At 47.7% G+C, this 23,955-nt stretch overlaps 1 protein-coding gene across 1 annotated transcript; it reads left to right on the plus strand.

Annotated features, from left to right (window-relative positions):
* Nucleotides 1-846: 846 nt before the first annotated feature.
* LOC136518056 (aspartyl protease family protein 2-like) lies at nucleotides 847-2,667 on the plus strand. The gene has a single exon (XM_066511710.1). It carries the CDS (start codon nucleotides 1,004-1,006, stop codon nucleotides 2,540-2,542), a length of 1,539 nt encoding a protein of 512 aa, XP_066367807.1. The 5' UTR covers nucleotides 847-1,003; the 3' UTR covers nucleotides 2,543-2,667.
* Nucleotides 2,668-23,955: the final 21,288 nt, after the last annotated feature.

Genomic DNA, 23,955 nt, shown 5'->3' on the forward strand with positions numbered 1-23,955 from the left:
TGTCTTTGCGGTTTGGGACAAGCACGGGGAGGTAGGAATGGGGGCTAGGTTGTTGGGCCAACAGCAATGGGGTCTGAGGGTAGAATTTAGGTGCCTATATAAATTTTGAGGCATGAGTAGGAGCTCTACTAGACTTTTTTTTATGACTTGAGCCTCATATTTAATTATGGGGCTTAAGTAGGGGCTCTGCTAAAGTTGTTTAGCATTTTTTAAGTGGTCCACGACATGGACATGGGAGAGCGGATTCATGGATTTTGTTGTGCTTTACGATGGACATGTGTAGATATATAAGTATTTTGCTTGCAAAAGTAGATGTAGAGCTATTTTTCATGGATACATGAGCTACACAACCTCGTCCAAACAGGTCTTACATACTCCGTTCAAGAAAGAACAAAAGAAATCTAGATTTAAATTGAGTGATTAAATTTAACTGAGTTTGTACCAAATAATATTAATATTTATGAGTTTAATTGATATTATCTGAAACATATTTTATAATGAATTTAATTATAATTATTTGGTATCATAAATAATATTATTTTTATATTTGGTTAACTTGGTATAAAAGTGAAATTATATTTTCACTAGAGCGCGGCATTTTTTTGATCTGACGTACTGTAGCGATGTGATTGGGGGCGTCGGTGTCCGCCTACGCCGACGCTGATCCACGCTACAGGGCAGCCTACAGCGGCGGTGTCTGCGTGTCTCCTCCACGGAGGTCTCTGGCGACTGCCGGTGCCGCCGGGCAGCGGGCGTTGGGCCGGCTCTGGCTAAGCAACATTTATTCCCGGGAGCGACCATGCCTCTCCACGTACCACCCACCCACCCACACCGGCCACTGCCACCACGGGGAGGGGGAGGAGGACCCATCACGCCATGCTCACCTCCTGAACCTGAACCTGAACCTGACCTGACCACCGCGCCGCGCCCGTTACTCCTCACCGCCTTCTTCTTCTGCCGTTGCTGCTACGTGACTCTGTCTCTCACACCTCGGCGCCACGCCATGGCACCCATCTGCTCCCTTCTCTTCCTCCTCCTGGTACTGCCTCGTTCCACTTCCACCGCTGCTCTCTCCAAGTCCAAGCCGCCCGCGCGGTACCGGCACCACAGGCTCCGCGCCACCCCGCTCTCCCCCGACCCCATCGCACGAGCCGACGCCGCGCAGCCTCTCTTCGCCGCCGCCTCAGACGAAGCATCCATCTTGGAGCTGGACCCGCACGACACCGGCAACGCCTCCACCGTCCGCCTGCTCGTCGCCCACCGCGAGGCGTTCGCGGCGCCCAACGCCACGGCGGCCGAGCTCCTGGCGCAACGCCTGGCGCGCGACGCCGCGCGCGCCGAGGCGATCTCCGTGTCCGTGTCCGTGCCCGCGGCGGCCGCGAGGAACGTGACCCGCGGCGGCGCCGCCGGTGCCGGGTTCGCGGCACCCGTGGTGTCCGGCCTGGCGCTGGGCAGCGGCGAGTACTTCGCTTCGGTGGGCGTGGGCACGCCGCCGACGCCCGCGCTCCTGGTGCTGGACACCGGCAGCGACGTGGTGTGGCTGCAGTGCGCGCCGTGCCGGCGGTGCTACGCGCAGTCGGGCAGGGTGTTCGACCCGCGGCGGTCCCGGTCGTACGCCGCCGTCCCCTGCGGCGCGCCGCCCTGCCGCGGCCTCGACGCCGGGGGCGGCGGCGGCTGCGACCGGCGGCGCGGGACGTGCCTGTACCAGGTCGCCTACGGGGACGGATCCGTCACGGCGGGGGACCTGGCCACGGAGACGCTGTCGTTCGCGCGGGGCGCGCGGGTGCCGCGCGTCGCCGTCGGGTGCGGGCACGACAACGAGGGCCTGTTCGTGGCCGCCGCGGGGCTGCTGGGCCTCGGCCGCGGCCGGCTGTCGCTGCCCACCCAGACGGCGCGCCGCTACGGCCGCCGCTTCTCCTACTGCCTGGTGGACCGCACCTCGTCGTCGTCGCTGAACCGCCCGTCGTCCGCGCCCCGCTCGTCCACGCTGACCTTCGGCGCGGGCGCCGTTCCCGGCCGCGCGTCGTTCACCCCGATGGTGAGCAACCCCAGGATGGCGACGTTCTACTACGTGCGCGTGGTGGGGTTCAGCGTGGGCGGCGCGCGCGTCCGCGGCGTGCGCGAGCGGGACCTCCGTCTGGACCCGTCTACCGGGCGCGGCGGCGTGATCCTGGACTCGGGCACGTCGGTGACGCGGCTGGCGCGGCCCGTGTACGCGGCCGTGCGGGAGGCGTTCCGGGCGGCCGCGGGCGGGCTCCGGCTGGCCCCCGGCGGGTTCTCGCTGTTCGACACGTGCTACGACCTGCGCGGGAGGCGGGTGGTGAAGGTGCCGACGGTGTCGGTGCACCTGGCGAGCGGCGCGGGGGTGGCGCTGCCGCCGGAGAACTACCTGGTCCCCGTGGACACGCGGGGCACGTTCTGCCTGGCGCTGGCTGGCACCGACGGCGGCGTCTCCATCGTGGGCAACATCCAGCAACAGGGGTTCCGCGTCGTGTTCGACGGCGACAAGCAGCGCGTCGCCCTGGTGCCCAAGAGCTGCTAGCTAGCCTAGCAGGGGTGCTGGACTGATGAGTGGAGTGGCCGACCCGAACCAAAAGGGTGCCTCTTTGTGTTCTTCTCTGCGATACTTTTGCAATGGAATGGAAGTGGTGTTGAGTTGTGCGTGAACGAATCACCCCCTTCCCCTCAGAGCAGACGATCTGCAGCGTCTTGGCGGCCTACTCCTGCCCTGTGCCCTGGTCCTGATCATGGTGACGGCCGGACACATGGCATTGGCATGGCTGCCGGCAGTGCATGCATTCCATCTCGATCCGATCATGGATTGTCTTTCTATTCTCGGACGGCGCCGTAGATCCGGCCCGTGTCAACAGCCAAACACGCTGATTCAGCCTGTTCGCCGGATGATTTTTGGACTGATAAACTCGATTAGTGCTAGTTTGTTGTGAGAGAAAACACTGTAACATGACTGATAAAATCCCGTTTAAATCAACAAGCGGCCGTTGCCGGCACATCGGTGGCGAGGGGCATTGCCTGCGCTCTTCGAGGTGCCCTAGTCCTTTGTGCTGCCTAAATGCCACACCCACACCAGATACTATAGATGGCCAACAGGTCGGCTTGGCCCGGCCCGGCACGGGCCCATGAAAAAAGCACGGCCCAATAGGGGTCAGGCCGGCACGGCACGCCGGGCCTTCCGGACCGTGCCTCTTAGGGCCACGGGTCTGGCCTTTAGCCCAAGCACGACATTATGGGTCGTTTTTCGTGCCGTGCCGGCCCGCGAAGCACGACCAGAATTACGGGCCGTGCCAGCCCATAGCCCGTTACCCTTGCATTCACAGAATCAAATAGATCACAGTTTCACACATTCACAGAATGTCCAATACATTTACAGATCACAGTTTCATACATTCACAGAATCAAAGTTTCATACATTCACAGATCACAATTTCATATATTCACAGAATCAAAGTCCAAATATCCGATACATTCATAATTTCATATATTCACAGAATCAAGTTTCATACATTCATAGAATCAAAGTCCAAATGTTCGATACATTCACAGTCCAACAGAGATATCAAACTCCAAACTCCAAAGCCAACAGATAACAGAGATAACCAAAATGAGCTGTTTAGTGCAATGCTGTCTTATTAAAAACATTTCTAGGTAAAACTCACTCTTGTGAGAAACCTTAGAAAGGAAAAAAGAGTGCAGCCAGCTCTTAATTAACTATTGTTCAAATGATAGTCAAGTCTTTCACAATCACACACACCCTTTCACAGTCACAGATCACATACACCCTCAGGAGTGAAGTCTTAACCTCAGTACCTCACTAAGTACCGGGAGCACCACCAGAAGGTTCATCTTGATCAAGGTACAAGTTCTGGAATGAGTCTTCAAGCTCTTGGTTGTCAACAACATGTTATTCCCTTTTTTCTCCTAACTTCTAGTCCTTTATACAGGTCAGCATCTCCACAGTCTCTGGTGACAAGTGTCGCCGCCGTTTCTCAATTATCCTACCTATCAAACTGAAATAAGACTCCAAAGAGACAGTAGATACAGAAACTGATATGATATCTCTAGCCATTATAGACAGGATAAGAAATGTTAGCTTGTGGTCACGCCACCACAGAAGTAGGTCAAAATTATCCTCATAAGAAGTGACATTGTCACTGTCTAAGTAAGCTGAGAGCTCACAAACAGCAGAAGTAGATGAAGATGAAGTGGTAGGGAGAGGGAAAGGACCAACAACACCTGATCCAGGCCAAAGATTCTTCCCCATGCCTGCTTTTGCTTACCTGTATGATGTGATGGTTGTGTAACCCTTTGAGACCTAGCTGCACCAAACTTGCTCTCATATTTGTTAAACAGTTTATACAATTCAGTTTTGACATCAGCATAGTATGAACTGCACTCAGAACCAGTGTATTCACCAAGTAATTAAAGAAACCTCTCATCTTAGCTCTAGGATCAAGAATGAATGCATATGAATATAACAGAGGTATGTCCTACCAATATTTAAGAAACTTAAGCTTCATATGATATACAATAGCTCTTAGATTTTGATCTTTTTCACATGCATGCAAATGAGAAGCAATCTCTAGGATATGGTGTAGAACAAGTGGATTTATAGGATAACAAACACCAGACAGAACAACAGTGGAGTCATAGAAGAGTTCTAGGAACTCCAATAACTTCTCAGTAAAATACCAATGATTTATAGTCAACAATTATGAACCATAATGGGAATTAATGAACACAGAAAAGACATTCTTGTATGGAAGTAAGTGTTTAAGCATCATATAAGTAGAATTCCATCTTACATCCATATCCAAGCCAAACTTTCTAGGTCTAACACCCTTAGCATTACAATATTCCTTGAACAATGCAATTCTTTGATTAGAGAAATTTAAGAAGTTAATTGCAGTTCTAAAAATCTTTTGTATAAGGTTTCAACCTCTTTAATCCAAATTTTATAATGAGGTTAATGATATGACAAGCACAACGTTGATGTACAAGACTGTACTTACGGTTACTAGAATCCAAAGGATCAGGTGAAGGACTAGGACCCAAGTAACAAGCAAATAGAGGTGTCAAAGTGTTTATAGCCTTAGCATTAGAAGAAGCATTGTCTAGAGTGACAAAGAAAATCTTGTCAATCAGACAATACTCATCAATCACAACAACAATTCTTTCAGCAATGTTTTCACCAGAATATTTAACCTCAATCAGCCTAAGACCAATAACCCTTTTCTATAACTCCCAATCAGCATTCATGTAGTAAGCAACAACACTAATATAGTCCCCCTTAGCATTACCAGACCAAATGTGTCGGTGTAGAAAGTGATCAACACGTAAATATTTATAGTTTTACTGTATGTTGTGATAAGAGGTGATCTAGCACTCAATGACATAGGGTTTATACTGATTCAGGCAACATGCCCTACGTTCAGTTTGAGTCGGTCGGTGACTTTATTCCTGAGCCCAGATGCTCAAAGTTTGCTGTGGGGTTACAAACGAAAGGGAGAAAGATGGGGGGTAAAAGAGGTTTGGTCGGACTCTGGTCTGAAGGACCAAGAGAGACAGGAGCTCTGCTATGTGCTAAGTGTTCGAGCATGCGCTCTGTGTAGCTTTTGAGTGTCAAAAGCTAGCAGAGGGTGAATTGATGTAAGTGAACTAAGGGATCTCTCTGTTGGGAGAGAGCCCATCCCCTTTTATAGATGAAGGGGACGGCCTTTACAGGCAAGAGAGAGAGAGAAGTACGTATGCTACAAGTCCTATTGCTCACGCCATCGGGTACAAGATGATGGTAGGTGCCCATAACACTGTCGTTGTCAGACACAAGTGGGAGGTTTTGTCGTCTTCCTCTGGTATGGTAGATGTCGGTGCCTGCCATACTGTTTGATGCCTAGAGGCATGTAGGGGGTTTTACCATGTTCGCCTGGTGTGGTAAATGTCGGCACCCATAACACTATTGATGCCTAGAGGCATATGGGGGGAGCCTTACCATGTTTGTCTGGTATGGGAGTTGATGGCGCCCACAACACTATAGGGAAAATGTCGATGCCCACAATATTGCTTAGGTTCTGATATACTAGAAAGGTTGCAGGGTACTGTCCTACAGGTGTACAAGGCACGGTCCTTGGTATTGCGGTTGACTTGAGCGCCCTGCCTTCCGGTCGGAGATTTGGATCGCCCTTCTGGCCTATTTTTAGGTATCTGGGCCGGCCCAGGAGTTGTGCGTCGTTCGCAACGTCGTCTGCTGGGCTGAGCCTTTGCTGGTGAAGCTGGTCTATGAGGGACCCCGAGTTTATGAACCCGACAGGAGCCCTCGAGCCCCCGGGCTATTTGGGTAAAATTATCTGGGGGATTTTTGTCTTGACGGTGGGTGCGCGCGAGCACACCCGTGGGTGTAGCCTCCGAGCCCTCGGGCGATTCGGGCATAATCGTCTGGGGGGTTTTTTGTGTTGCCAGCTAGGGAAGTTTTATTTTGTCAGCGGGTGCGCGCGAGCGCACTCGCGGGTGTAGCCTCCGAGCCCCAAGCGATTTGGGCATAATCGCCTAGAGGTTTTTTCGTCTTTGTCAGCGGGCGTGTGCGTGTGCACCTTGGTCGAGATAGGGATCGGGGATCGGGTGAGACGAGCTCGTGGATCCTGATGTCGGGCACAACCGAGGTAGTCTTAGGGATCGGATGAGACAAGCTCGCGGATCCTAGCATCGGGCGCAGCCGAGGCAATTTTAGGGATTATGCGAGACGGAGCTCACGAATCCTAGCATCGGGCATAGCTGAGGGATCGGGCAAGGGAGACTCATGGATCCTGGCATCGAGCGCAGCCGAGGCAGTTTTAGGGATCCTCCTGATGGAGCTCGTGGATCTAGACGCCGGGCGCAACCGAGGGATCGGGCGAGGCAGACTCACGAACCCGTTGTTCGTAGCTAAGGCAGTTTAGGGATCGGGTGAGACAAGCTCACAGATCCTAGCATCGGGCGTAGCCAAGGTAGTTTTAAGGATCGTATGAAATGGAGCTCATGGATCCTAGTGGTAGGCGCAGCCGAGGTATCGGGTGAGGTGGACTCACGGACCCGTTGTGCGTAGCTGAGGTAGTTTAGGGATCGGGCGAGACAAGCTCGCGGATCCTAGCATCGAGCATAGCCGAGGGATCAGGCAAGGTAGACTCATAGCCCCGTTGTGCGCAGCTGAGGCAGTTTAGGGATCGGACGAGACGGAGCTCGTGAATCCTAGCGTCGGGCTCAACAGAGGCAGTTTTAGGGATCGGGCGAGACGGAACTCGCGGATCCTAGCGTCGGGCGTAGCCAAGGCGTTTTTAGGGATCTTGAGCCCCTGAGCCTTGTTGGGCTTTGGTAGGGGTCGGTTTTGTGCGTTACCCCATCCGTGGTTTCTTACAACCGAAGGGGCCTAGCTAGCGTCGCTTGCCTCGATGGCTCGAGTGACGCGCTTGGTGAGCTCGCTAACGGGCACGTTCGAGTGAAATCTAGGTCCATCGTTCGTGACAGGGTCGACATGGCCCTCATATGACATTCCACTGCTCCTTAACCTACAACCCGGTAGATGCTTGGGTTGTTTTGGAGACCGACCCAGGTGGCCCGCTGGCCTCCCCTCGATAGAGATTTTGTGGGTTTGGCCGAGGTTAGGATCAAACGAGAAGGTTGAGATGACCCTGTCTATGTTAGGACAGACTGGGCGAGGACCGCTTGGGGCTCATCTGTGTTTTCTCCCCTGGCTCTGTTTGATACGAGGCGGCCTCGAGCCCTTTGTGGGCCGACCTTCAAACCCTAGTCGGTCGTTGCTCATGTTGAGTGAGGCAACTGCCGCTTTGTGATGCAACACAGAGCATTGTGATGCATTTAACTGCACATGCGATGCCTCGAATGTATGGAATGAATGAATGCATGTATAGATGAATGAATGATCATATAAAGAAATAGTGGGGGTTGGTAATGTTACCTTGATGACTCAAGTGACGGGGTTTTAGGAGCTCTAATCAGAAATGTCCAATCAGGATCCGCGCTCATCGTTCATGACAAAGTCAGCAAGGCCCACATGGGGCGTCCCTCTTGAAAGCTCTAGTTTAGTTTTGGTTAATTGATGAAACCCTAAGTGCTAACCTAGTTTATCAAGATGATTATGAGATAGGTAGCACTACTCTAAGTGATGAAGCAATGGCGAAGATCATGACAATAGTGATGGCATGGTGATGGTCAAATGCTTAAACTTGGAAAAGAAGAAAGAGAAAAACAAAAGGCTCAAGGCAAAGGTATAAAATATAGGAGACATTTTGTTTTGGTGATCAAGACACTTAGCGAGTGTGATCACATTTAGGATTGATAGTCGTACTATTAAGAGGGGTGAAACTCGATGCTCTAACTCATTGCATATGCATTTAGGATCTAGTGGAGTGCTAACACCCTTGAAAATGTTTGTGAAAATATGCTAACATATGTGCACAAGATGATACACTTGGTGGTTGGCACATTTGATCAAGGGTGGTGAAGTTTGGGTGCAAGGGTAAGAAACTCCACCGGCGGAGTGTCCGCCCATAGAGTGCGGACAGTCCGACGGTGCCACTGGCACCCTAGATAGAAAAATTGGAGGTCATTGTGAGTGATCGGACGCTGATCTTGGGTGGACCGGTGCGTCTGGTCAGGCATAGCAGAGAGGTAGCCAGTTTCGGTGTTGCACCGGACGCTGGACCTGAGATGCACCGGACGCTGATTTCTGTGTCTGGTCCAACTGACATGGCAACACAGTGACTAGGGTTTAGCACCGGACACTGGTCTGTGTCCGGTCAAGGTGGACCGGACGTGTTCGATCGAAGAAAACCAGATTTGGACCCTTACTGTAAATGACCAGACGCTGGTGGTTCAGCGTCCGATTAGTTTTGCCGGAGCGTCCGGTCAGTTAATAGCCGTTGTGATCTGGTGGCTCAAGTTTAACTTAGAATGACACATGGCTTACATCTATGGACCGGACGCTGTGTCCAGGGTCCGGTCAGTATGACTGGAGCGTCCGGTCAGAGCGCGTCTTGCCCAGTGAAGGGGTACAACGGCTCTATTTTGTGGGGGCTTCTATTTAAGCCCCATGGCTGGTTCAAGCTCATGCTCTTGCACATTTTCATTGACATAGCAACCTTGTGAGCTTAGCCAAAGTCCTCTCACTCATCTCCATCATTGATTCATCATCTTTGTGAGATTGGGAGAGAATCCAAGTGCATTGCTTGAGTGATTGCATCTAGAGGCACTTGGTATTCATGTTGCGCTGTGGATTTCGCTTGTTACTCTTGGTGGTTGCCACCACCCAGACGGTTAGAGCAGCAGTGGAGGATTGACACGAGTTGGTGATTGTTTGTGGCCATCTCCAGTGATTGTGAGGGGAGTTGTACCTTCCCCGGCGGAGCGCCAAAAGGTAACTCTAGTAAATTGCTCGTGTCATTGAGTTACCTCACTTGTGGGTTGGTTCTTGCGGTGTCCTATCGTGTGGACGAGGTTTGTGAAACACCTCTTAGCCGCCGAACCACCAAGTGTTGGTCGACACAATGGGGACATAGCGTGTTGGCAAGCACGTGAACCTCAGGAGAAAATCGATTGTCTTTTGTCTTTTGCATTCTCCCGGTGATTGGCTTAATCTTCATCTTGTGATTGGTTCATCCCCTACACGTCGGTATAATCACCCTACTCACCTATTTACATTCTTGCAAACTAGTTGATACAAGCTCTTTAGTGTAATTAGAATTGAGAGCTTGCTTTATTATTGTCATTCATCTAGTTGAGCTCTTTAGAGTAGCAAGGTTGAGAGCTCTTAGTGAGTAGTTATATAGCAAGTTTGTGTGCCTAAGTAATCATTGCAACTAGAATTGTTGGATAGGTGGCTTGCAACCCTTGTAGAGCTAGAGCAAGTTTGCATTATGCTATTTGTCACACTAATCAAATTGCTCTAGTTGATTTGTAGATTTTTAAATAGACTATTCACCCCCCCTCTAGCCATATTAGGACCTTTCAAGTGGTATCGGAGTCATGGTCACCGTTTGATTAAAGGCTTAACAACCTCGGTGTCAAATTATGGCTCAAGTTGTGTTCAACCATGTGGGGGCAAACCACTGTTCTTTGATGGCACAAGCTATGACTATTGGAAAAGAAAGATGAAAATGTATCTTGGTTCAATCAATGATCAAGTATGGGAAGTGACCGAAAATGATTATGCTATCATTGATCCCGATGATCCAACCAACCAAGATAAGATCAACAAGCAATGCAATACAATGGCTCTCAACACCATATACAATGCCATTGATTCCAAGGTGTTTGAGCAAATCAAGGATTGTGAAAGAGCAAATGAGGTGTGGAAGAGATTAGAGGAAACATATGAGGGCACACTAGCGGTGAAGAGTGCCAAGTTGTACATCCTCTAGGACAAGTTGACAAGTTTCAAGATGAAGGATGATGAGAGCATTCCGGAGATGTTCCATCATCTACAAGTAATTGTCAATGACTTGAAGGCTTTGGGAGAAAAGATCAAGGATGATGATGTCTTCCATCGATTCTTGATGTACTTACCTCCAAGATTTGAGATATTGAGATTGCTCATCATAAGAGGAGGATTGAAGGATATTACCCCTAACCAAGTACTAGGTGATGTCATGACACAAGAGACATACCGTGTGGAAAGGGAGGAGGATGACAAGGAAGACAAGAAGGAAGAAGAAGACAAGAAGAAGAAAAGCATAGCATTCAAGGCTAGCTCCTCATCATACAAGAACAAGGGCAAGTCCAAGAAAGAATCAAGTGATGATAAGGATCTTAGTGATATTAATGATGAAGCTATGACTCTCTTTGTTCGTAAGATGGGCAAGTTTATGAAGAAGAAGGGCTATGGTGCAAGAAAGAGAAGAGATCACACCAAGAAGGATTATGTGAGAAGATGCTATAATTGCAAGAGCCCCAATCATGTAGTAGCAAATTGTCCATATAATAGCGACAATGATGAGGATGAAAAGAAGAAGCACAAGGAGGATAAGAAAGAAAAGAAGGAGAAGGAGAAGAGAATGACCTTCCAAAAGAAGAAGAAGGGTGGAGGTTATGTGGTCACATGGGATAGTGATGGCTCTTCGAATAGTGATAGCTCTAGTGATGATGACAAGAAATCTATCAAGAGAGCACTAGCAAGCATCGCCATCAACATCAAGCCCTCCATCTTCGACACTCCATCGACATGCCTCATGGCAAAACCTACTAAGGTAAAATATGATGTGAGTGATGATGATGAATGTGAAAGTGATGCTTGTAGGAGTGATGATGATGATGAGGAGTACTCCAAGGAGGAGCTCATGGACATGTGTGAGCAAGTGCATACTTGCTTTGAGATGAAGAGAAAGAAGTGCAAGGAATTGAACAAGAAAGTCAAATTTCTTGAGCAATCCCTTGATGAGCTCAATGCCACTCATGAGAGGCTAGTGAAAGCCCATAAGAAGCTTGGCAAAGCTCACTCTAAGCTTGAAAAGGCTTACTCCTCTCTCATTGAGCAAGTCAAAGTGGAGGAAGCCAAGAAGGAGCAAGTGATCATAACATGTGATGTGGGACTAACATGTGATCTTATTGATGAATCTTTTTATGAACCCATTATTGTTGCTCTTACTAACACTTCTTGTAGCATTACTACTTCCACTTCACCTTTGAGTGATGGTCTCACTTGTGATGCCTCACTTATGGTGGAAAATGAAACCCTCAAGAAGGAGGTAAATGAGCTCACTCGTGCCTTAGGCAATGCCTATGGTGGAGAAGCCCACTTGCTAAAGTGCTTAGGTAGCCAAAGGTTTTCTCTCAACAAAGAGGGATTAGGCTATACCCCCAAGAAAGGCAAGGCGGCCTTTGTCACTCCCAAAGCTAACTTTATGAAGGGTAATGGTCGGTTTTGCAATAGATGTAAGCAAGTTAGGCATATAGAGCAAAATTGCAAGACTAACAAGAACAAGCTACCTAATGTATCCTTAATCAAATTTGATTCTTGTTACATGCTTTATAAGGGTGCCAATGGTGTGAAGGCTAAGTTCATTGGTACACCAATTGTGGGCCCAAAGAAGAAGGCCATTTGGGTACCAAAGACCCTGGTGACTAACCTACAAGGACCCAAGCAAGTTTGGGTACCTAAAAAGAATTGATCTTCTTTTGTAGGTAAATTATAAAGCCGGAGGAAGGCATTGGGTGCTTGATAGTGGGTGCACACAATACATGACCGGTGATCCAAGAATGTTCAATTCAATCAATGAAAACAAGAGCAATGGAATTGATAGTATCACATTTGGTGACAATGGCAAAGGCAAGGTCAAAGGGCTTGGTAAGATTGCAATATCCAATGATTTGGGCATTTCCAATGTGCTACTAGTAGAGAGCTTGAACTTCAACCTATTGTCGGTAGCTCAATTATGTGATCTTGGTTTCAAGTGCATATTTGGTGTGGATGATGTAGAGATCATAAGTGTAGATGGCTCTAACTTGATATTCAAAGGATTTAGATATGAGAATCTATACTTAGTTGATTTCAATGCTGGAGAAGCTTAATTGTCAACATGTTTGATCACTAAGTCTAGCATGGGTTGGTTATGGCATAGAAGGCTTGGTCATGTTGGAATAAAATAATTGAATAAGTTGATTAAGCATGACTTAGTTAGAGGCTTGAAAGATGTCACTTTTGAGAAAGATAAGCTATGTAGTGCATGTTAAGCCGGAAAACAAGTTGGTAATACACATCCTAAGAAGAGCATGATGAGTACATCCAAGGCATTTGAGTTGATGCACATAGACTTGTTTAGACCAACCACATACACTAGCATTGGTGGAAACAAATATGGATTTGTGATTGTGGATGATTTCACTAGATACACATGGGTATTCTTTCTTGGTGACAAGAGTGATGTGTTTGCAATATTCAAATCTTTTGTCAAGGGCATTCACAATGAGTTTGAAACAACCATCAAGAAAGTTAGAAGTGACAATGGTAGTGAATTCAAGAACACTAGAATTGATGAGTTGTGTGATAAATTTGGAATTAGACATCAATTCTCCGCTAAGTACACTCCTCAATCAAATGGCTTAGTTGAAAGGAAAAATAGAACTTTGATTGACATGGCAAGATCAATGTTGAGTAAGTACAATGTGAGTCATTCATTTTGGGCCGAAGCAATCAACATGGCTTGCTACTATAGCAACCGACTCTATTGTCACCCCATGATGGAAAAGACACCTTATGAGCTATTGAATGGAAGAAAGCCCAACATAGCATACTTTTGGGTTTTTGGTTGTAAATGCTATATATTGAAGAAAGGCACTAGATTGAGCAAGTTTGAAAAGAAATGTGATGAAGGTTTTTTGCTTGGTTACTCCACTACTAGCAAGGCTTATAGAGTTTGGAATTTGGCTAGTGGTACTCTTGAGGAGGTTCATGATGTGGAATTTGATGAAACAAATAGTTCCTAAGAGGAAGATGAGAATCTAGATGATGTAAGAGGCACTCAATTGGTCAATGCAATAAAGAACATGGACATTGGTGAGTTAAGGCCTAGAGAGGTGATTGATGTTGAAGATGATAAGAATCAAGTGCTCTCTAACTCAAATATGCAATCTAGTGGTTCTCATGATCAAATCTAAGCAAGCACTAGTGATGGCAATGTGCAAGATCAACAAATGGCTAGTTCATCATCTCAACCAAGTGATCAATCTAATGCAAGCAATCAAGTGCAAGTGCTTTAACCAATCAATGTTGCAAGAGATCATCCATTGGACACTATCATTGGTGATATTTCAAGAGGTGTGCAAACAAGATCAAGATTGGCTTTATTTTATGAGCATTTCTCATTTGTGTCATCCATTAAACCTAAGAAGATAGATGAAGCTTTGAGGGATGTTGATTGGATCAATGCTATGCATGAAGAGCTAAACAACTTCACAAGAAACCATGTATGGGATTTAGTTGAGAGGCCTAAGGATCATAATGTGATTGGAACTAAGTGGGTCTTTCGAAACAAGCAAGATCAAGATGGGATAGTAATAAGGAACAAAGCAAGATTAGTGGCTTACGGTTATACTCAAGTTGAAGGTCTTGACTTTGGAGAAACATATGCCCCGGTTGCAAGATTGGAAGCAATTAGGATCTTGCTAGCTTATGCTTGTGCCCACAACATCAAGTTGTACCAAATGGATGTGAAAAGTGCATTTCTAAATGGGTACATCAATGAGCTTGTGTATATTGAGCAACCTCTCGATTTTGAAGATGAGAAGAAACCTAACTATGTCTACAAGTTGAGAAAAGCTTTGTATGGATTGAAACAAGCACCTAGAGCATGGTATGAGAGATTGAGGGATTTCCTACTCTCTAAGGGATTCAAGATGGGAAAGGTTGACACCACTCTCTTCACCAAGAAGCTTGGGAATGACTTGTTTGTAATATAAATCTATGTTGATGATATCATCTTTGGATCAACAAATCAAGAATTTTGTGAAGAGTTTGGCAAGATGATGGCAAGTGAGTTTGAGATGTCTATGATTGGAGAGCTTAGTTACTTCCTTGGTCTTCAAATCAAGCAAATGAAGAATGGCACATTTGTGAGTCAAGGCAAGTATATTAAGGACATGCTCAAGAAGTTTGAAATGGATGAGAGTAAAGCTATTAGTACACCAATGGGGACAAGTGGAAGCTTGGATAGTGATACTAGTGGCAACATGATGGATCAAAAGATGTATCGGTCTATGATTGGAAGCCTACTCTATGTGACCGCATCAAGGCCGGATGTGATGTTTAGTGTATACATGCGTGCTAGATTTTAAGCCTCACCAAGAGAAAGTCATTTGAAGGCAACTAAGAGAATATTGAGGTACTTGAAGCATACACAACATGTTGGATTATGGTATCCTAAAGGAGCAAGATTTGAGTTGGTTGGATATTCGGATTCTGATTATGCGGGATGCAAAGTTGAGAGAAAAGAGCACATTGGGCACATGTCAACTATTGGGAAGATCACTTGTATCTTGGTCATCAAATAAGTAAAATAGTGTAGCACTTTTAACCACCGAAGCGGAGTACATTTTAGCCGGTAGTTGTTGTGCTCAATTACTTTGGATGAAGGCTACTTTGAGTGATTTTGGAATCAAGTTCAAGCAAGTGCCATTGTTATGTGACAATGAAAATGCCGTAAAGCTCACCAATAACCCGGTTCAACACTCAAGAACAAAGCATATAGATGTCTGTCATCACTTCATAAGAGATCACCAACAAAAAGGGGACATTTGCATAGAGAGTGTGGGCATCGAAGATCAACTTGCTGACATATTCACCAAGCCACTTGATGAGAAGAGGTTTTGCAAGCTAAGGAATGAATTGAACATACTTGACTTCTCCAATATGTGTTGATGCACCCCCATTATATGGCATTCCTCTCCTTCGAGCAATCCAAGGTAAAAGTTGATTGGCATGGCATACATCCTTGCTAAGGACATGATTAGTGCATCTAGACATATTTCATATTTGAATAGGCTCATTCATGAAAATCAAATAAATTTGATGCTTGTATGGTACCACTATTGCTTGTATGTTTGAAATGACCTAGTGGTAGCATATGACATGTTTGTGGGCTTGTAAACCTAGTGTTTGATTTAGAAAATGAGCTATAAGTGTTTAACTCAACATGGTACAAGATAACCCTTATTTGGAGGTGTGAAGAAGCTTGTCCTTGGATCAAACCGAGTTAAATATATTTTGCAAGTACTCTAGATTGAACAAATTGGGAAAATGATCCTCATTTCACATGGTTTCACCCCAACATATCTATAATTTAAGGTCACCCCTATCTATACTTTAAGCCTTTGTGGTCATTGATGACAAAGGGGGAGAAATAGTATATAAAGATAGTGAAACAAAGGGGGAGAGATAATATATGACAAAAGAAGGGGATTAATTAAAGCATACAAATAGGGGGAGCAAGCTCATAAACTTGTATGGTGCATTTGAATGAGCATTACATATGTTTGTTTGTATGGCATAAGTTTTAATTTCAAATATCCATGCTTGTGTGGTGTATGCTAGTTGTAGGTTTGAATGTTGAAATGAAAAACTAGCATGCATAGGCTAAGTAACTAGACTTATGTTCATTCTATGAAAACTAGACCCTTGCATGTAATGTTGATCTCATGGGGTATTCTAGTTCTTGTATATGTCTAGTTACTAATGGTGCTAAGGATGGTATATTGGTGCACTCCGATTGGTATCACGCTTCAAAGGTCCATCTCTTATACCTTAGCATCATTTGGTAGAAATTGACTCCTATATTTCATATCTAATCATATGTGCAAAGCTTCAATCCAAACTCTTAGCATATATGTAGGGGAAGCAATTGCTATCATAAGGAGTTCATGAAACTTGTCCATATCCTTTACACATGGTAAATATGCTTGGGCAAGCAACATGGATTCAAATAAACTTTAATTCATATCTTTGTATAAGGGTTGTCATCAATTACCAAAAAGGGGGAGATTGAAAGCTCTAGTTTGGTTTTGGTTAATTGATGAAACCCTAAGTGCTAACCTAGTTTATCAAGATGATTATGAGATAGGTAGCACTACTCCAAGTGATGAAGCAATGGCGAAGATCATGACAATAGTGATGGCATGGTGATGGTCAAATGCTTAAACTTGGAAAAGAAGAAAGAGAAAAACAAAAGGCTCAAGGCAAAAGTATAAAATATAGGAGCCATTTTTATTTTGGTGATCAAGACACTTAGCGAGTGTGATCACATTTAGGATTGATAGCCGTACTATTAAGAGGGGTGAAACTCATATCGAAATGTGGTTATCAAAGTGCCACTAGATGCTCTAACTCATTGCATATGCATTTAGGATCTAGTGGAGTGCTAACACCCTTGAAAATGTTTGTGAAAATATGCTAACACATGTGCACAAGGTGATACACTTGGTGGTTGGCACATTTGATCAAGGGTGGTGAAGTTTGGGTGTAAGGGTAAGAAACTCCACCGGTGGAGTGTCCGCCCGTAGAGTGCGGATAGTCCGACGGTGCCACTGGCACCCTAGATAGAAAAATTGGAGGTCACTGTGAGTGATCGGACGCTGATCTCGGGTGGACCGGTGCGTCCGGTCAGGCATAGCAGAGAGGTAGCCAGTTTCGGTGTTGCATCAGACGCTGGACCTGAGATGCACCGGACGCTGATTTCTGTGTCCGGTCCAACTGACATGGCAACACAGTGACTAGGGTTTAGCACCGGACACTGGTCTGTGTCCGGTCAAGGTGGACCAGACGTGTCCGATCGAAGAAAACCAGATTTGGACCCTTACTGTAAATGACCAGACACTGGTGGTTCAGCGTCCGATCAGTTTTGCCAGAGCGTCCGGTCAGTTAATAGCCGTTGTGATCTGGCGGCTCAAGTTTAACTTAGAATGACATGTGGCTTACATCTGTGGACCAGACGCTGTGTCCAGGGTCCGATCAGTATGACCGGAGCGTCTGGTCAGAGCGCGTCTTGCCCAGTGAAGGGGTACAACGGCTCTATTTTGTGGAGGCTTCTATTTAAGCCCCATGGCCAGTTCAAGCTCACGCTCTTGCACATTTTCATTGACATAGCAACCTTGTGAGCTTAGCCAAAGTCCTCCCACTCATCTCCATCATTGATTCATCATCTTTGTGAGATTGGGAGAGAATCCAAGTGCATTGCTTGAGTGATTGCATCTAGAGGCACTTGGTATTCATGTTGCGCTGCGGATTTCACTTGTTACTCTTGGTGGTTGCCACCACCTAGATGGTTGGAGCAGCGGTGGAGGATTGGCACGAGTTGGTGATTGTTCGTGGCCATCTCCGGTGATTGTGAGGGGAGTTGTACCTTCCCTGGCGGAGCACCGAAAGGTAACTGTAGTAAATTGCTCGTGTCATGGAGTTACCTCACTTGTGGGTCGGTTCTTGCGGTGTCCTATCGTGTGGATGAGGTTTGTGAAACACCTCTTAGCCGCCGAACCACCAAGTGTTGGTCGACACAATGGGGACGTAGCGTGTTGGCAAGCACATGAACCTCAGGAGAAAATCAATTGTCTCTTGTCTTTTGCATTCTCCCGATGATTGGCTTAATCTTCATCTTGTGATTGGTTCATCCCCTACACCTCGGTATAATCACCCTACTCACCTATTTACATTCTTGCAAACTAGTTGATACAAGCTCTTTAGTGTAATTAGAATTGAGAGCTTGCTTTATTATTGTCATTCATCTAGTTGAGCTCTTTAGAGTAGCAAGGTTGAGAGCTCTTAGTGAGTAGTTATATAGCAAGTTTGTGTGCCTAAGTAATCATTGCAACTAGAATTGTTGGATAGGTGGCTTGCAATCCTTGTAGAGCTAGAGCAAGTTTGCATTATGCTATTTGTCACACTAATCAAATTGCTCTAGTTGATTTATAGATTTTTAAATAGGCTATTCACCCCCCTCTAGCCATATTAGGACCTTTCACCTCTGCTCATTACCTGTTTCTCGACATTTGCCTAAGCCGTTCGATTGACTCAGGAAGCCCGATGGTCTCTCCTAGGTGGAGATCCCATAGTTGGGCCTTTCCAAGTTCCGTCTAGGAAGGCGGAGGGCCACCTGCGTGTGGTGGTGCTTTGTTTCTCACACTTGGCGTGTGGTAGTGGTGGGCCATACCCTAGCCACGTCCCGTTTGATCAGGCGTCGTTCTATCGGGCAGGGTGTGTCCTATCGGTCAGGGTGCATCCTATCGTTTCCCATCCACATTGAATGGGGGAAGGGAGAGGGTTTTTCACCCCAATCCCTCATGTTTCCCCAACTACTGCACCTTCTCCTTAAATTGGGGGAGGGAGAGGGCTTCTCGCCGTAATCCTTTGCCTATTCTCCAACTGTTGCCTCTCCTCCATCTTCCTTCTCACCAAGAGTGCCTGTATGCCATGGTGGTTCCTAAGTGAGAGAGAGCGTAAGCCAAGGGGAGAACTCACAGAATCTGTTTGTGAATCCAGAGCGCAATGTCGAGCTAGAGGCCGCCCGAGGCGGTGCTGGCCGCTTCCGCCGAAGGAAGTGGTGCGCTAGATCCGTCTGCGAGGCCTTCTTTGGGATGGAGCCATATGCGGACACCTTTAGGTGGATCTTCACTGGGCAAGCCTTGTCAGGGGGGGAGTCACCTAGGACCGTGCTGGTAGAGGGTTTCGCGCCTATAGCTGCTCAGATCGGCCAGTTCATAGAGTTTGATGAGACATCCTCCAGCCATGGTGGCCATACCTTGGCGAGCAGCGTCCCTATCTAGGAGCTGCCTCGGTTGCTTCAGCAGGTTCGGAGCTCCATGCTCTTCTGCTGAGCATCTACGGGTGCGATGCCCTTGAGGTACCCATTGCGCTCGCCGAAGTCAAGGGAGCAGAACCGGGTAGGGCCCTTGCGGTGGTGTTTAGTTCTAGTGGCATGTGTCGTGGCCTTACCTTTGGCATCAGCCGATGCTGCCGTGCGGCCATAGTAGCATTTGGAGTAGAAGTAGTCAGCAAAATCATTAAGTTCATGGGGGAGCCCCGTGCGAACAATTTTTGTATCAATGAATACACTAGTTCTACTTTGTGATAGAATCACTATCTATTCATTGTTTTTTTTATCCTAGCATAGCTTTGTTTTATCCTTTTTTTCGCACCTACCCGTTCATTCCATAGGCTGCAATTTTAAGAACCCGGGCGTGGCCCGCGAGGTTTGGCAGCTCATAATCGTAGGTCATAGTGGGGTGCGCTCGTTTGGGAGTAAAAACAAAGTCACGTAGGATAATCAAAGGAATGGAATGCCCTTTCATTCGGGCAAAAAGTTTTTACCAAGTGATAAAAAAGAGAGGTAGTATTTAGTATTATACCCTCATGGAGCCCCCGAGCAACCAGGGCTAAAAGTGTTCAGGCTGGGGTGCTTTACAGGAGCAAGTGTTGAATAAAAGCGGTAAGACTGTTTTTTAGGGGAAAAACAACGTAGCTGTTCAATGTCCCAAGTGTTGGTGAGAATGTTGCCGTTGTCATCCTTTAGTCGGTAGGCGCTCGGTCGGATTACTTCGGTCATTGTATAGGGACCTTTCCATAGTGGAGAGAGTTTGTGTTTCTCCTTTGTTGATTGGGTCCTCCGAGTATGAGATCACCGACTTCGAGGATCCTCCCCCTGATCTTCCTTTCGTGGTAGTTGTGGAGAGGTTGCTGGTAGCGAGCGAAGCAGATGACGGTCGTCTCGTGGGCTTCCTCAAGTAGGTCAACTGGGTCTTGCTGAGCCTCCGTAGCTTGGTCGCGGTCAAAAGCCTTCACTCTTGGGGCGTCGTGGTTGAGGTCAGAGGGCAGCACTGTCTTAGCTCCGTAGGCCAGGAAGAAGGTTGTGAATCCTGTGGATTGGTTCGGGGTCATTCTCAGGCTCTAGAGGATCATTGGGACCTCTGCTACCCATCGCCCCACGTACTTGTTGAGTCGGTTGAAGATGCATGGCTTAAGTCCTTGGAGGACCATGCCATTGGCACGTTCGACCTGATTGTTAGTACATGGATGTTCGACCGAGGCCTAGTCAATCTGGATGCCATATCCATTACTGAAGTCTAGTGACTTCTTCCTGGTGAAGTTAGTTCCGTGGTCAGTGATGATACAGTTAGGAATGTCGAACCGATAGACGATGTCGAGGAAGAATTTGACCGCCTCTTCTGAGCAGATGTTGGTGATGGGCTTGGCCTCTATCCATTTGGTGAACTTGTCGATCGCTACGAGCAAGTGTGTGAAACCACCTGGGCCCTTTTTGAGAGGTCATACCATGTTGAGGCCCTAGACCATGAATGACCAGGTGATGGGGATGGTTTGAAGCTCTTGTGCCGGCAAATGAGTTTGCTGAGCATAGAATTAGCACCCCTCACACCTGCAGATGACTTCCTCTGTATCTCTTAGCGCGGTGGGCCAGTAAAAACCTTAGCGAAAGGCTTTTCCAACTAGCAACCTTGGGGCCACGTAATGTCCATAGATCCCGGCATGGACCTCGAGGAGGAGCTCCTTCCCTTGGTTGGTAGGGATGCACTTCATGAGCACCCCCGATAGACTATGTTTGTAGAGTTCGTCACCGAGCACAAGGAAAGTCTTGGTGTGTCGAGTGATCCATTGAGCTTCAATCCTTTTAGGTGGGAGAACCTCCTCGAGGAGGTAGGTGAGTAGTGGTGCTCGCCAGTCGGTTTGATCAAGTGCCAACACGGCGACGTCGGCGGGCGCCGTCGTCATGGAGGTACTGGGGTCAGAGCCCCCGAGCACCGGTTTGGCGTCTGTGTCGGAGCCCCCGGGCGCTAGCTTGGCATCGGGGTGTGTCTGGATTGGACCTTCCAGGATGCGGGTGGACGGCTCGTGGATGTCGTTGATGAAGACCCCGCTTGGAGATGGATCCCGCCTGGCGGCTAATTTTGCAAGAAAATCGGCAACATCATTGTCCTTTCGAGGGACATGATGTAGCTCGATCCCCTAGAATTTGTCCTCGAGCTTGTGCGCCTCTTGGTAGTATGCTGCCATGAGGGGGGTTTTGTAGGAGGACTCCTTTATGACCTGATCGACAACTAGCTCTGAGTCGCCACGAACGTAGGGTCGCGTAGCTCCAAGCTCGATGGCGATGCGTAGTCCATTGATGAGGGCCTCATACTCCATGGTGTTGTTTGAGGCTAAATAGTGGACGCGAATGGCGTAGCAGAGCCTGCTCCCATTTGGGGAGATCAGAACCACTCTAGCCCCTAAGTCGGACGCCATGACGGACCCGTCGAAGTACATTATCTAGTACTCGTGGGTGACGTCTAGGGTCAGTAGCTGGACCTCCATCCGTTCGGTAACAAAATTCATGAGAGCCTAAGACTTAAGAGTGGTACGGGGGATATACCTGATGTCATGGCCCATAAGTTTGAGTGCCCACTTGGAGATATGTCCCACGGCGTCGCGGTTGTGGATGATGTCTCCGAGCGAATAGGAAGTGACGACCATGACTTCGTGGTCCGTGAAGTACTATAGGAGTTTCTAAGTCACCATTTGTACAACGTATAGGAGTTTCTGCACCTGGGGTTACTAGACCTTGGGGTTGGTGAGTACCTCCCCGATGAAGTATACAGGTCACTAGACCTTAAGGCAGTGTCCTGGCTCCTCCCTTTTGATGATCAGGGCGGCGCTCACCACATGGTTGCTTGCTGCAATGTAGAGGAGGAGGGGTTCTCCCTGTTTGGGAGCGATGAGAATTAGGGCCAACATCAGTGATGCTTTGAGGCTCTCTAGAGCCTGCTGAGCTTCCTCAGTCTAGACGAAGGCATCCATCTTTTTGAGGAGCTTATAGAGTGGCATCCCCCATTCACCGAGCTAGGAGATGAATCAGCTCAGGGCAGCCAGACAACCGATGAGCCTTTTGTACGCCCTTGACGTTGCGTATAGGTCCTATGTTGAAGATGGCCATGATCTTTTCGGGGTTGGTCTCGATGCCGTGTTTGGACACAATGTATCCAAGCAGCCTCCCTTTCGGAACCCTGAAAACATATTTCTCAGGATTCAATTTGATGTTGAACCTTCAGAGGTTCATAAATGTTGCGGCCAAGTTTGTGATCAAGTCGCAAGCTTGAGCCATTTTGACCACTATGTCATCAATATAGACGGCGATTGTTCATTTTGGTCGATCGGCTTGATTAGGCTGATCGAGCGGGTTGATTTGGTTGATGAAGCATTGCTGCATGCACCTTTGGTAGGTGGCGTCAGCGTTCTTCAGATCGAAAAGCATGGTTACATAACAGTATGAACCATACGGGGTGATAAATGAGGTTGCGAGCTGATCAGACTCTTTCATCACAATATAGAGATAGTCTAAGTAGGCATCCAGAAAGGAGAGGATCTCGCATTCCGAGGTGGAGTCGACTATCTAGTCTATGCGTGGTAAGGGAAAGTGATCCTTTGGACACCATTTATTGAGGCTAGTATAATCAACGCACATTCTCCATTTCTCGGTCTTCTTTTTAATAAGAACAGGATTGGCAAGCCAGTCATAGTGGAATACCTCTCTGATGAATCTGACTGCCAGGAGTTTGGCAATTTCTTTACCTATGGCCCTACACCTCTCATCATTGAAGCGATGCAGGCACTGCTTGGCGGGCTTTGAGCCTGGGATGAGGCGCAGCGCATGCTCGGTGACCTCCCATGGTATGCCCGACTTGTCAGAAGGCTTCCATGTGAAGACATCATGATTGGCACGCAGGAAGTCAACGAGCTCGCATTCCTATTTGGCCGAGAGTTGGGTCTCGATCCGCACCGTCTTGATAGGGTTAGTGGGGTCGATTCCCACCGCTTTGGTTTCTTCGAGTGGGCAGAAGGCCATCGAGGAGGTTGGTTTATTGCAGCCTGGGACTACTGGGGTCGATGACTCCCTGAGCCACGGGAGCTCGGACGAGTTGATGACCACGGTGGCAAGCTCGAAATGCTCATGATCGCACGTGAAGGCGTGCGAGAAGGCGCTACCCATAGTGATGATGCCATTCGGTTCTGGCAACTTCAGCTTGAGGTAGGTGTAGTTGGGGATAGCCACGAACTTGGCGTAACATGGCTACCCCAGGATCGCGTGGTAGGACCCTAGGAAGTCCACCACCTCGAAGGTGAGAACCTTCGAGTGGAAGTTGGCTCGGTTGCCAAACATGACAGGTAGGTCAATCTGCCTGAGCGGGTACGCCTACGCTCCCGGGATCACACCGTGGAAGAGAGAGCCTGCTAGGCGGAGTTTTGACCGAGGGATGCACATGGCGTCGAGGGTGTCGACGTAGAGGATGTTGAGTCCGCTGTCTCCTTCCATCAGCACCTTGCTAAGGCACTTCTTGTGGATGATGGGGTCAACGACAAGGGGGTAGCATCCTAGTCTAGAGACGTGGAAGGGATGGTCCCTCTAATCAAAGGTGATCGGA

This window comes from Miscanthus floridulus, chromosome 17 (assembly GCF_019320115.1).
Source record: "Miscanthus floridulus cultivar M001 chromosome 17, ASM1932011v1, whole genome shotgun sequence".
Classification (NCBI taxonomy): Eukaryota; Viridiplantae; Streptophyta; class Magnoliopsida; order Poales; family Poaceae; genus Miscanthus; species Miscanthus floridulus.

What these genes read in the sequence shown, in the direction of transcription:
- LOC136518056 (XM_066511710.1), top strand. Translation starts at nt 1,004, where the DNA reads ATGGCACCCATCTGCTCCCTTCTCTTCCTCCTCCTGGTACTGCCTCGT.